Source organism: Melopsittacus undulatus, chromosome 4 (genome assembly GCF_012275295.1).
Source record: "Melopsittacus undulatus isolate bMelUnd1 chromosome 4, bMelUnd1.mat.Z, whole genome shotgun sequence".
Classification (NCBI taxonomy): Eukaryota; Metazoa; Chordata; class Aves; order Psittaciformes; family Psittaculidae; genus Melopsittacus; species Melopsittacus undulatus.
Window position 1 is genome coordinate 28,069,568 of NC_047530.1, and position 14,747 is coordinate 28,084,314.

Consider the following 14,747-nt stretch of genomic DNA (forward strand, 5'->3'; position numbering starts at 1 on the left):
AAGTGCCACTGCACAGTACCTTAACATGCTCAGCTATGCATGCCTTCACAGCACCTCTTGGGGCATAGGTTTCATCCCAGGGTGCCTGAGGCTCGATAAAACAAGGACTAGTTTTTTAAGGGCTTTTATCACATAAAAATACGGATAGATGTTAATAGAGCTCTCCAAACCATTTAACTACCTGAAAGCATCGTAAGCCATGGCCCTCTCCACCTTATTTTGGAGATGACACATGCTTTCTATGTGCTGTTTACTAAGCACTGCCTTGCTGTTGATATGAGGGAGGATGTGGGGAGGATGAGGTCAGTTTTCTACTCATGTATTTGCTCCTTGGCAGTCACTTCTTCATGAGATGCCATGTGCAGCTGCACTGCCCCATGCAGAGGTCTGTCTTCTTGTAATATCTTACAGCTGGTATAGATATCTGTATGTCTGTATATGTGCATTGTGTTTGTGCTTGCTGAATAGTGATAGAAATATGCTAATATGCTTTCAGGTTCAGAGTGTTGAAATGGCAAAAGCAGACTTAGCGTGAAGGTTCAGGATGCCTTTTCAGTACCGTAACGTGATGAGGTCCCATGGTTTGCTGGGGAAAGCAGATGATCCTCAGCAGTGATCTTTCTCTGCTGAAGAATAGCCAGTGCTCTCTGTGTACGTCACTTGTCGCCAGAGAGCCAGCCTGTGTGTTTGTGCAATGAAGTGGATGGTACTATGCTGGCACATCTCTGAGCCTCTCAGTAGTGCCTCTGTTCAAAAGAACTGAGAATTGCTGTCCTCACGTCAGTGCTGTGCTACTGTTGTTCTGGGGTTGGAGGACTGAGACTTCTGTCCTTGTCCATGGGAAGGAGAAAGGCAGGCTGGGGATGAAGATCTTTCTAAAAACACCCAACAAGCAATGGGGAGAGCTGAGGTTGGAATCCATGTCCTGAGATGAATTTCTCTCTTCTATTGATGGTGACATTCTGCCTAAGTAGAGAGGTTAAAGTCTGTATTCTAAAACTCGGAAGATTAAACTTAAGGTTGTATATCTACACAACCCAATTTAAAGCATTTGGCTTTCTGAGTGCTCAGAACCTCTGGAAATCAGGCCACCTTCTAAAATAAATTCCAGCATACTAATTTGACATCAAATTTTCAGACCAGAGGCACCAGATACCCACTAATCTGATCCATGACTCCTGTGTTTTGGAAAGCATGCTGCAGGTATGGCAGGATTCGCTCAAGTGATGGCTCTCAAGTGGCGGCAGAGCATAGGACTATCTGGGGGTGTTCCTAGGAGTATCTTGGTACTGCCCAGCCTGGCGCTGATCCAGGTTGCAGAGAGCAAGGAAATCTGAGGGTGCCCACGAGGCTCTCCAGAATTACTGTATTGCTGCAGGGAAGAGGCTGCCTTCCAAGGCACAGGCTTCAATTCTCATTGGCTCAGGACAGAAACTGATAGGGTGTGATTTAATTGGGCTAAAACCAATTCAGTCTTTTTTGCTGAGGGAGAATCAGATGGTGAGGGAGAGCCAGCGTCTCAACGGGAGACTGCTGTTTAGAAAAACGTGACAAAGTCAGATCAGCGGGCAGTGGCTGACATGAGCATCCATTGTAAAGATAAATGCCAGAGCTGCGTGTTAGCACAGAAGCTAGCTATGATGTAATCTCCTTAAAAGCCTTTTTTTCCACAAGGCCTTTAAATGATTGTGCTTTAGAAAACAGAGTCTCCCTCTGTATTTTCTAACCCTACTCTCCTCCAAAAGACCTTGGCAGCTGAATCCATATTTCACTTCTATTTACAGGGTCATACCTCAGTTCTGGCAGGTCCGATCAGCTTCACCAACAACCTAATTGGATTAAGGCTGGCAGATCTGGCCATCAGCCTGTCGATCTTTTGGAGCGGACTTTCCCTTCCTACCATTTTTGATAGTCTTTTGACTGCTCTCCTGTATGCATCATCGTCCTTCCATAACCATGTAGGACTCTGGAATGTCAGTTTCATCTGCAGCCTTAGAAAACCAATACAAGTTATCCCACAAGCTTAGCATCAGCCCTTCGTGGGCACCTTATGGTATCCCACCTTGTTTCTGTTCATAGGTCTTGACCCCACATAGCTCCTGGCCACTGCGTCAGTGTGTCAGCTTGCGACAAAGATCTGGCACCTGCCCAGGAAGTCAACAGGGTAGCTTGCTGCTGATACCCCTGTAATGTAGTTATGACCATATCCAGTGTTTACATCTACTCCCAAGGAGGAGGCAACATGATACAGAGGGTAGGACTGGCCAGGAGTCGAAAGACATTTCCTTTCCTGGCTTTTTCACTGGGCTACAGTGACTTTGCACAAGCTGCTTCCTCACAATGTGCTTCACTTATGCCTGTGTGACCAATACTTTCATCTTTATTTTGGTCCTAATGATATGTTCAGTTTCTAAGACTCACAAGTCTGCCAGGGAAAAGCAGCTGCACAAGACCTACAAAGACAGCACAGCAACATGTATAATAAACTGCAAAACCCAAACCTGAATGCATGTGGGTTCAATAACCTCTAAAGCTAAGATCATAAGCACCACCTTAAAAATCCCCACCCAGCTCCTCTCTTTTTCACTGCCTGTATCCAGACTCAGGTTTTTTCAGTGGCAGTTCCAGTGCAGTTTCTTGCAGTGAGCCATGCACTCCTGTATCGCCCATGACCTTCAGAAAACTCCTGCAGAATTGCCCCATTCCTCTACCTCCTGCAAACTCCAGTCTCTAAAACTAAGCACAAAACTGAGCATGTTTCTTGTTTCAGAAGGGAAGTATTTTTAGAAAGGGTGAGAAAACTCAAGGAGATCAGGGAACCAAGAGTGTAGAATAACAGCATCTATAGTGTAAAAACTGTGGGGGAGGGAATTTCTCCAGCATCATCCCACACATTTTTATTATAGCAGAACTTCCTGCTGTCTAGTGATTGCAGTATCCTCCTTAAAAGTGTCATAGGAACATATGCACAGAGCAGCTGCATGATACAAACTTGTCTGCAACATACTGTGATAAACAGAAGTATCATCTGCTACAGGAATAGCTGATTTCCACCAGTATTATTTAACCTAGCTACTCCAGGGAGACAGTAACTGGGCAGGCTTTATGCTGAGCACAGCACTATTGCCTGGTAGTAGCTGTTTACCCAATTAACTCGTGGCACTATGGAAGTGGCCCTATATTTACAAGCAACAGAAGGGGCACAGATCTATATGGAAGTAAAAAACAAATGAAAGAAAATCCAACATAGGTGTTTTTTTTTTTCCTGAATCACAATTTGCTCCAAAATTAGGTGGTTTTTATTTTCTTTAAGCCAGTCTATTGCACACTGTGTACAGTTACAGCCCAAGGTGGTGGGATAGGATATTGCTGGATTAAAAGCAGTTCTTTGGTCTTTCCTCACTGGGTAGCATCTTCCTCCTGTGCCTGTTCTCTGTGTAGGATCACAAGGAACAGGTCCAGCAGAGCAGCTTTCTGGGTCACTGCTCTTTGGGGACTGTGAAAAACCAAATCCTTTCCACTGTGTTCGAATTTAGTAGAGATGAACGTGCCCAAGCTCACTTCAGCTCTTACTGAAGCTGTCATTCATTGCTGCATTATATTCCTGTTGCATTGACCCAGCCCCTTGAGTTAATGATGGCTGTTAATAGATCTGACTTTCTGTGCTGCCCATCATGCACCTTTTCCCCGTGCAAACTCTCTAAGTAGCAGCGTCTCTATCACTTTGGGCAGAACAGCCCTGGGAAGCCACAGTGCAGTAGGAATCTCATATTTTATTGTCTTTGCTGGATTTAATCCACACAACACTGCTTTAGTGTTTGGAGTTCCCCTTTAAAGTTTGCTCTGTTTCTGCTTCTCGGGGGAAACAAAGGCAAAGCAGCACCAGGCCTGGGTCACATCCCAACCACTGTGCTCAGAAACTGCAGTGCCAGAGCACTGGACATTTAAACATAAAATCACAGGGGGATGTTATTGCAGCTGCCACTGGGAGAGAGGAAGTCTGCCCTCTGGCCAGCAGTTAGATGGGTTTAGGTTATGACTGCGGCTTACCATGGAGCAAAGAAGTTTTCCCATTGCAGTTGTGGCCAAATCCAGTTTATCTAAATTAGGGTGTGTAAATGCAGCTGGGAGTGGAACCTGTGCCACCACCAGCTCATGTGGTTGAGGCTAGATCTGCTCAGATTCCTGATGTCTTGGGTTTACCGTAGCTGAAATATGAGAATGCCTCTACCTTGCCCTCCTTGAGTTTGCTCACAGTCTTTGTTCTGCATTCGCTGTGCAGTCTGGAGACGGTGCAGAGGAGGATTATGGCTCTTGCAGGCTGTTTCCAAGGCTGTGGCCAGCCAGCTGGGGAGGGGGTTGACCCAGCTCCCAAGGCTCCTATTGATACCAGCATAGCCTTTGGCACTTGATGTGATGTGCTCCTGCATCTCCCCTTCAGCAATTCAAGCGTGGCCTGGTGTGTTGTCTGCAGGCAACAACTGTGAAGGGAGGTTGATGAGATGATTTCTGGACCTGCCATGGAGACAGTGAAGTGCATCCATTCATATCTTATAGCTCCAATATCTTCAAAATGTTTCATTTCAGACACATACAGAGGGTGCTTCAAATGTGAATATTTGCTCTTACGTGTTCAGCTCATGTAAGGAATCTCAAGGGCAGGGAAGAAGGGGAAGGAGACAATTAGCTGGTAGTTTCTCACATTCTCTCACCAGCACTTATTAATTAATCCTGTGGAGCCACTCAGAATGCAAGCACATTTAAAAAGCTGTTGGCAGCAGTTTCACTGATATGGACACATGTGTACACTCCTATATATGTGTAAGTTAAATATATATCTATCATATACACATCACTTCTACATATATATGTCTGTTTATACACATACATATGTTCAACACCTTGCGGTGTTCAAGGCCAGGTTGGACAGAGCCTTGGGTGATATGGTTTAGTGTGAGGTGTCCCTGCCCATGTCAGGGAGGTTGGAACTTGATGATCTTAAAGTCCTTTCCAACCCTAACGGGTCTATGATTCTATGTATGTGTATGTATATATGTATGTATACATATGGTGTTTATATATATACATATATATATATACAAACACTAGGGAGTTCCTCTGACAGCATGCAGAAACCTGACATGGTTAGACGAGTCTCTTCATCTGTCAGTGGAAGGTGGCAGTCCTTCCTTCTGTAAGCCAGTCTTTGTATCCGATCACCAGCCTGAGCACTGCCTTCTGTGGGTAGCTGTGGATGCAATGTGAATATGAACTCAGGTTTTCCTCTGGCCAACACAACCTCCCAGGGCCTGTGTGTCAGGGCAAGTGTGAGGCTGGGGAGAGCGGAGGAGATGCTGCATGGCATACATGTATGCATGGCTTTCTGCTCTGGGAGGGGCACCAAGGTCCTCCATCTCCTGATCAGCCTCCTGTCCCACATCCTCACAGGAAATTTTGCCCTCACATCCAAATGTGAATGGGTACGGTTCAAGGGAAATCACGCTTTGCCTATTCCTGAAATGTCTTTTAGAATAACAGCTGAAGATCTATATTTCTATCAGGGTCTACCAGTACCACAAACTCCATTAGAAAGTTCTTTTGAAGGATTTGTTTTTCCCATGCTGACTGCCTCTCACTGTTGGCTGCCTTGGGTACACACAGCACATTCCTACCACATAGATCATACAAATACATCTGTAGTGTTTCCTACATGGCAAGATACTGCAGAGGGGACAGTTGAGCTGACACTAACTCACAGATCTCTCCACATCACTCTGGGTTAGATAACAAAACCTGCATTCAGAGAGCCACAGTTTCCAGGGCTTTGAGGATTGAGCTCCTGACCTTCATCAAAATTTGGAGCAGTGCTTGTGAGTGTCATCATGCAGATGCTGGGACAAGGTTATCTGTTGGCTCTGGTGTCGTAGCTGGGTGCACTTCTACTAGTTTACATCACTTGAGCTGTTGGTCCTTTTTTATTGGCTGCCTAGAGCTTCACTTTGATGTACAATTAAGTTAATCAGCATTAAGTTAACCAGCACTCACTTTGGGGTGAGTGTGCACTGCTGCAAGGAGTGAAGGGCCTTAGCATAAAAGTAGACAAGTGACCTCAGGCTCAGCACTGAAATCAGCTTTCTCAAAAAAGATGTGGGCACATAAGGGAGGCTCTCCTTGTTTCTTGTCTTTTACACAACACAATGCTTATAGAGTAAGTATCCAAGCCTTGGTGTCTGTGTGCAGCTGTTCTTCTGTAGGGTTTCTCCTCCCAGAACCCAAGTTATTTCACATTACTCAGGGGATTCACTGGACTCCTCTATTCCACAGGGGTTTGGACACCTTGCTGTGAAGAGACCCAAACGGCAACAGATTGAAAGTCCCTCTCCATATTTAACTGGAGTGTCCTGGAAGGCTTTCCATATACCTTGACATCTGAAATCACATCTAAACCTCTTCACATTTTCTGTACTTATTCCTGCATCCCAGTGTCATAATGGCTATAGGAACTAGTGGATTCTCTCAAATAGAGATGCCTACATGCAAATTATGTGAATGTATCAAAATAATAAAGCAAATAAGAGGAGACTAGAACCCTGCCCTAGCTAGCAGACCAACAGGTCTCTATGTGACATACGTAGAGATTGATAGAAACCTGCATCTCCAGTTCCTTTTAAGTTCTAACCAAGACTGATAAAACACTTGAGGCCCTTGGAATACGAGCCTGTCTTTAAATAAAATCCAGTCTTGCTTTCTAGCATGCTAATTAAAAGTGCATGGCTGATTCAGGCAGCCGTACAATAGCAAAAGGAGTGCTGCAGGCACAGAGATGGCAGGGCTTAGCCTGTTGTTGAGTATACAGTATTAAAAACAAGCAGATGTCTTATAAAGATGATTACGCCAGCACCATTGACCTTTCTGCAAGAACAGGAAAAAAAGCAGGAGGGGAAACAATAATCAGTTTTGATTTATCTCGAAAGCACTCTTCTTTTTTTAGGCATGAAGCTACTGTTGCTTTAGAGAGGTGAGGGAGGTCGCTGTCACCCTTCTATGTCACGTCAGTGCACACTCACCAGCTGCTTGGAGCTGAGCCTGTGAGTGGGTTGACACACTCAGACCTCAGCCAGAGACACCTCCCCTGGGACTGCACATGGGAGCATGGGTCACTGCCTCCCTTAGATATTTTCCAGCTCAGCCCTGTGTTTGGTTTGTGTTTGTTTTGTTCTGTTCTGTTTTGTTTTGCTGTATTTTGTTGGGCTGGTGGATGAGTGGAGGCCGGTGGAAAGGGGTGCCCTGATGCAGGCTCCCTGGCTCAGCACCACTGCTGAGGGCTACACAGAGGCACCAACTGATCCCAGAGTAGCCCCCATGATGGAGCACTTACTCTCTCCTGACAGACTTGGTGTTACTTTCTCATGGCCCAGCATTCCTATGCAGAGCAATTAGTTTACAACCCATATCACAATGGAAAGTAATATCCTTGACCAAATTAATGTTAGGAGTACTAGATTTCCAAAATCTGAGCTTTATAAAGTACAGCCACAACTACTAAAGATAACCTGAGGGCATATCCAAGGATACCAGTTCCTGTTTCTATATTCTGTTGCAGGCAGTACAAGTATGTGTGGTTTTATAACATACACGCTAGAGGGAAGGAATGCCATTCAGAGGGACCTTGACACACTTGTGAAGTGGGCTGATGCCAACCTCATGAAGTTTAACCATGCCAAGTGCAAGGTCCTACACCTGGGTCAGAGCAATCCCAGGCACAGCTACAGGTTGGGCAGAGAAGAGATTCAGAGCAGTCCTGCGGAGAAGGACTTGGGGGTGTCGGTCAATGAGAAAATGAACATGAGCCGGCTTCAGTGTGCCCTCTCAGCCCAGAAAGCCAACCTTATCCTGAGCTGCATCAAGAGGAGCATGGCCAGCAGGTCAAATGAGGTGATCCTGCCACTCTACTCTGCTCTCGTGAGACCTCACTTGGAGTATTGTGTTCAGTTCTGGTGTCCTCAACATAAAAAGGACATGGAACTGTTGGAACAAGTCCAGAGGAGGCCCACGAGGATGATCAGGGGACTGGAGCACCTCCCATATGAAGACAGGCTGAGAAAGTTGGGGCTGTTCAGCCTGGAGAAGAGAAGGCTGCATGGAGACCTCATAGTAGCCTTCCAGTATCTCAAGGGGGCCTACAGGGATGCTGGGGAGGGACTATTCATTAGGGACTGTAGTGATAGGACAAGGGGTAACAGGTTGAAACTTAAACAGCAGAGGTTTAGATTGGATATAAGAAAGAAATTCTTTACTGTTAGGGTGGTGAGGTACTGGAATGGGTTGCCCAGGGAGGTAGTGAATGCTCCATCCCTGGCAGTGTTCAAGACCAGGTTGGATGAAGCCTTGGGTGATATGGTTTAGTGTGAGGTGTCCCTGCCCATGGCAGGGGGATTGGAACTAGATGATCTTGAGGTCCTTTCCAATCCTAACTATTCTATGATTCTATGATATAGTGCTTAATCTAGAAAATTAAAACAGCTTCGTCCCTGTTTTTTGGCTTGGGAAGCTCAGGACAATTTTGAGAGTGACCCACTCTGAGATTTGCTAAAAAGAAAACAGAAGTTTCTTTGTAATTTTATGTCATTTTATGAGAACCTCCTTTCTGCTCTATTTTTGTGCCAGGGCACTGAGGGAAACCCTCTGTAGCTGAGCTAATCTTTCCTGGTATGCACATTTCTGGCTAGAGCCATGTGTGTACAGATACCTGCTAACATTAGAACTGGAGCTGTATCTTTATGCTGAGCCTTCAAAACAAATTTAGTCAAAGCAAGCAAGCGTGTAAGATTTTTGTGGTGCTGAAATAGTTTGCAGGATGCCTTTGTTCTAAGAGTACTTTTTCATTAATTTGTTTTTATTAAGTTGGATCCAGCCACCAGCTATAGGTCTGAAATGGGTCTGTTTATGCATTGTATTTATTTAGGCCTGGTGCTTTTGGGAATAGGAGAAGGTGTTGGCCCTCTAAGAGTAAACCTAACCAACTGTTGTACTTCATACATTATAAGGCCAGGAGAAAAAAGACATCATGCTCATGCGGACCTTTCAAAGACAGAATTTTCTTTACTTACATAATTCTTACTCTGAGTCCAATCTCTTTAGCTGAATTTAGACTTACTTATTTTAGGAAAAATGAAGAGTCTACCTTAAAATAATTTTTTCAGTTAAATGCTCTACCAGAGCTGATACACTACTGTAATGGATAGTTACCCTTAATGATAATAATTACCTGTTTCTAATCTATTCACCTTTCCTCAGTCATTTACAAACTCTACGAGTACCCATCACCCTGTTTTGGGGAGAGGAAGTCATTCTTAAAAAAAACACATTCTCTCAGCAGTGACTTTCCATTTGTAGTTAGATTTTGAGACATACCAGTTGCCTGACTCAGTTTATGTGTGCTACACTGTGTAGCTCTATAGTTTCATAAACCCAACATCACGTGGAATTAAGTTGAATATCATACCAAAGACTAAAGTTATCATACCAGCACCAATACATCTATTTACCAAACCAGTAATCTCCTCAGAAAATATCTACTTAGTTTGGCAAGATGTTTTTTCCTAAACCTATGCTGCTTAGCACCAATTATTTATTATAATATTTTATTGAGACATTTTAACTTGTGTAGCTGTTTGTGATGTGTATAACTAGAAGTTCAGAATATAGGATATATTTTGCTATATTTAATTCCTCTGCTTAACTGAACATGTAGATTTAGACATTTCCATTGAATGATTCATTATGCAACTTGACCCAAATTCTTCTAGAGTTTATGTGATTGCACACACTGCAGTAGGGGTCTCTTCTCCCTCTGCAATGCACTGATACTGCTCATGGCATTGGCTGTTGCTCACCATCCTTTAGGAAATGTGTTCCCCTCATAGCACAGGAAAAGGAATACGGCCCTGAAGGAAAATATTTTAACCAAGTACTGCCAGTGTTCCTTTCAATGCAAAATATTGCTTATATGAGTGGTACTTACATAGACATTTCCTACATATTAGACATACAATTCAAAGACAGTGTAATGAGCAAGAAGCTTGTCAACTATAGTCCTCTAAAAGCAATTAATAAATGTAATAAAATCCCCGTTCTTTTAAAATAGATCCCCCTTCCTTGCTCCAGGGTTACAATGATAGCAGCTGCAATACTGATGGGTAGGCACTGCTGTGGCTCCCAATAAAGCTCCCCTAATGGAGTTTGAAAGCCTGCCCTTATCAGCATAGCACGTTTTTCTAAAACTAAATCCAATGCAGCAAGAGATAGCTAATGCAGAGGGAGAAGATATTTTCTATGGGTAGCAAAGCTGAGCACCAGGATGTGGACAGCACTGACACAGAATTTGGTCATCTGGGGACCATGACAGCTAGAACCAAACAGAGGAGTTGATTGCTTAGGAAAAAAATCTGCATCTTAAAGGTGAAATATTTGCATGTCTTTGTATCTGTCTGTGGCCCTGACTTAGTGCTATTGCATGTGTGACTGGACTGTATCTGATTATACACTATTCATTTGGGAGAACTCATATATTCTTCCACACTCTTTTACAGCTCCCAAGACTACCTTTTGTCCCACTGAAGAGACCTGGTGGCCAGGCCTGGTTATTATCATTGCAGTATGCTGTGCCACACTAGTGTTCCTCTTTGTAGTTGTCATCATTTGCTACAAAGCCATAAAAAGGTAAGACTCCAAATGCTTTTACTGTGGTTAGGGCAACGCAACCCCACAAAGCTTGATCCAAGGCTTGGCTGACACCTAAAGGGAAATACGTCCTATAGTCAATGTGTGTTTTCATTGGAAAGTCACTTTATGTACTATATCCTGCCTGTTTAAATGGTGAAGTTCACTGCACAGTCACGGGTATGAGGAGGAGGAAAACTAATAATGTGATATAGCCACAATGTTCAGATTAATAATAACTTCCCCAAAGCCAAATTGATGCAGGTTGCTGTGGAATATCAATAGCTTTGGCTTGGCCAAGTGTAAAGGTAGGAAACACTGTTTTACCACTTCTGGAAGTATTCAAAATTTACATGTGAGGTTTTTGGCTCAGGCCCATCACTAGTTGTAGTATTTCAAATTGATGCAAGTTCTTTTAACTCAAACTTTAGGATAATTTATGTTGGTTTTCATTTGGAGGCTCTACTTCCCATTTATTCTTGCTTCCTAATCCTCATCTAGAGAATCAAATGCAAAAGCTGTCTCTTTTAATGTAAAAGCCAGTATAAAGCCTATGTACAGCATGGTGTTGTAGTAACCATTTCAGCTCACTGTCGTTGCAATAGATGTGCTTGCATAGGCCTCCAGCAGTTAAAAGTATTGTCTTCAGTTACATAGAAAAAAGGGAGTGGGAATAATTTCCTCATCTAAATAATATTTCGTATTGCTGGTGGAAGAAGTCAAAACTTTAACGTTTCTGTATGAATATTCCAACTGCAAGTCCAAAGTGTCAATTTAGAGAAGAAAGTAACTTGGGATTTGTATCCTGGATGGAGGGAGTTTCTTTTCTCCTGTATGGTTTTCAGTGTGGCTCTTACAACACCCTACAGTTACGGCTTCATGGTGTCTTGCGCAGGAGCTGCTAGTACACCCAGGTGACCCAGCTGCAGTAGAGTATGTAATATACAATCCATAACTCTCCTGAGATACTGCAGTGACAAATGTATTGCAGCTTGGACTAAATTTTTTTTCAATTTTGTGATTTCTGAGTGATACTAAAAAAAAAAGGAAAAGAAATTAAAATACCTTTCATGGAAAATGTTATCTGCATGAAAAAACTGCAACATTTTTGATGAGCCTCAGTGGGGATATCACAGTGATGGAGCACTGCACATGCTTTGTAGTTGTCTGAAAAATTTATGCAGGATTTGAAGGATAATGTATCCAAGAGCATAAAAAAGGAAAACTTCAAATGAGAAGACAGAAGTCTGTATTTGATTTCTTATTAAATTTACATAAGTATCTTTGCTGTTCTAGTTTAGCTAAAGTGAATGCTTCTTAGTTTTAAGGATTTGGAAAGCTTTCACTCTAGTGACAGCACTTGTAAAAAATCATCTATGAAGGACTGCAGTTGGAGTCTATTAGATTGGTATCACAGTGCAAAGTCTCTTACTTGTAGTTCCTACATTGTACATCCTACCATTGGCTGCTCGTAGGGGATTGGTCCAATTCCACGTGTAATTCTATTAGTTTCTGTTAGTTTCAAAGCCAGTTATTGTACTTACCTTCCTACTGCCAAAATGTGGATTTCTGCCGAGGCTGCAAAATATACCTATGGGAGCAGTAATTCTTCAGGGAAACTTGTGCTTAGTGAGGAATTTCTTGTCATATCTGGTGCTGGTATATGGGAGGAATAGAAAAGAAATGTAAACAGCAAATTTAGAGCTGCCTTGAAAAGGGTTTGGGAGTTCACATAACAGTCTCATGCTTTGTGTTGGTGAATAATACTGATACTTCATGAAGATACTCATTGTCAACGGTGTGAATATCAGCATACAAGTCAGCTGCTTAAACAGGCATTAGGTACAGAGAAGAATGAAAACTCCTCTTACATATGCTTATTGTTAACATTCACACTGCTGACAAATGCTAAGCTGAAAGCTGCTCAGATATGGGATGGACAGCTATAAAGGAAAATCTTATTAATTATATTTATACAGGGTAACTAGAGCATTCTGTTTCATCAATGAGTCCTGAAACAGCTCTGCTGAAAGGATGCCCTGAAGTTCCTAGCAGCATTCCCCAGTAGTTCAGGGTCCTTGATCCACTGTAAAAGATATCGTTTGGTAAATGCTAGGAAATAAGGTAAGATGCTTCACAAGAGAAGCATCTCTGCCTTCAACACAGAGTATTGTTACATATTGTTGAGCTGAATTTGCTTTAGCTAGCGTGAGCAGTCCTTCTCTCTGCTTCTTTGCTGGAAGGCAGTGGTGGCTGGAGAAAGAGTAAGGGGATTAATTTGGTTGATGCTGAAGCCAAGGGCCCATCCAGCATATTCCCAGCCTCTGGTTCCATGCTCTGCCCTGTCCTTTTCCACACCCATACCCCTACCAGCTGGCGTCTCCAGTCATCCTGTCAGAAACTTGTTCTGTGCATCTCCTGGAACTGGGACCTCTGTCATTGCATCATCTCTGACAGATCTGTCTTCTTCCCCCCCCCCCGAAGGGATGCTGAAGACTGAAGTAGCAGCAGTCACCTGGTTGTAGGCTGTAGCAGGAGTTAAACATTTTAGTAGGAAAATACAGGCAGAGATTTATTCGCAGAGAGCTTGGATCTGTTGTATTAATCCCTCACTTTCATGAGAATCAAATTTGAAGTAGAAAGAAAAAGAAAAATCCTATTGTGCTCAAGTTAAAATCTCATTTACTGGTTTCGACGGGTGAGACCCGATCAAACTCTCTCATGTCTGCTTTTCTGTAGCAGGAAAAGAAGGAGTGACTGGCCTTGAAGTATTTTTATTCAATCTGTATAAAAAATGTTTCTTGTGGGTCGTTTGTTTTCTCTCGTAAAAACTAAAACTTCAGCAGATCTCTGAATTTAGGCATTAAGGGTTTTTGTGATAATATACAACCTAGAGGATCGGTGCTTCTTCATATAAAATAACTACCAGAGCCAAGCAGGCATGCTGATACCTCCATCTCTGCATCTCCCCTGAAAATACTCAGGTTCTCCCAGTATTAAATGGTTGTAAGAAATTCTGAATTCCATTCCAGTGGATGGACTTGACCTCTCTGATCCCTGAGGGAACTAATACCATAATGTGCCAATCATCTTTAATCCTCAGGGAACTACTAGACAGGTTAAACTATTGGGAAGATACATATGGGGTGATTCTTCAAAGGCTCTTACATCAGTCTCTAAATTTCCTATGTGTATTGGACACTGCATAACTGACACACCAGGTACCGGTGTGTGTTGCTGCACAGATCAAGCACCAGAAGAGATAGGATGTGACACCGTGTTGTGCTGCAGCACGGTTACACACATCATAATAGCACCCTCAGTCTGGCCGTGGAGAAACAGCTCTTTTCTCTGGTCTTGGCGACAGAGGAGTATTTCCTTTTTTAAAAAAAAATGTAAATTTTCTCCCAAGAAACTTTTCCATGGCATGTTAGAAAAAAATTAAGGGTTGGAACTTAGCATAGCAGCAATTGCAGTCTGACATCTGCAGGTTTCTAGAACAGCCTTAATCACTGGCTAAGGCTGAGACCCACTGTAAGCAGTGGAACTTTTGTGCTCATTTCATGGTTAAGGAAAGTGATCTCACAACCAGTGACTTCTGTAATACTAGCAGGAGCAGATGAAAAACAGCCTCAAAATCTGGAATACCTCCAGGTATTTCTCTTCCATGTCTCTATCTGTAAAATCCTGCCATTCTTTCTCTTCCCCTGGAAGACCGTCACCAAGAAGTAAAAGCAGGGCGTCCATAAACTAACACAGGATAAAGCTGGATCATTGCAGTATTACATGGTTTGTGAACTTGGGCAAGTGCACTGTGAATGCCAGCAGCTCTAACAAATACTCATCTCATATAAATCAATGTGGACTCAAAAACAGTCAGTGGAGATCAGGGTCTTTAATCAGTTCTGGAGATGGCTATTTCTGAAGTGATTTTTTTAGCATCTCCAAGCACCTGAATAATAAAATAATAATAAAAATAGTAATGAGTAAAACAATAAGGCTGGAGGGAAGTGGGAAGTAAACAC

General features: G+C 43.0%; 1 protein-coding gene across 1 annotated transcript in view; it reads left to right on the forward strand.

Annotated features, from left to right (window-relative positions):
• PRIMA1 (proline rich membrane anchor 1) overlaps positions 1-14,747 on the forward strand; it is a 45,114-nt gene that overhangs the window by 16,559 nt on the left and 13,808 nt on the right. Inside the window, exon 3 of the mRNA XM_034062410.1 lies at positions 10,593-10,722. Within this exon, the coding sequence (XP_033918301.1) occupies positions 10,593-10,722 (130 nt within the window). The remainder of the gene's footprint in view (positions 1-10,592; positions 10,723-14,747) is intronic.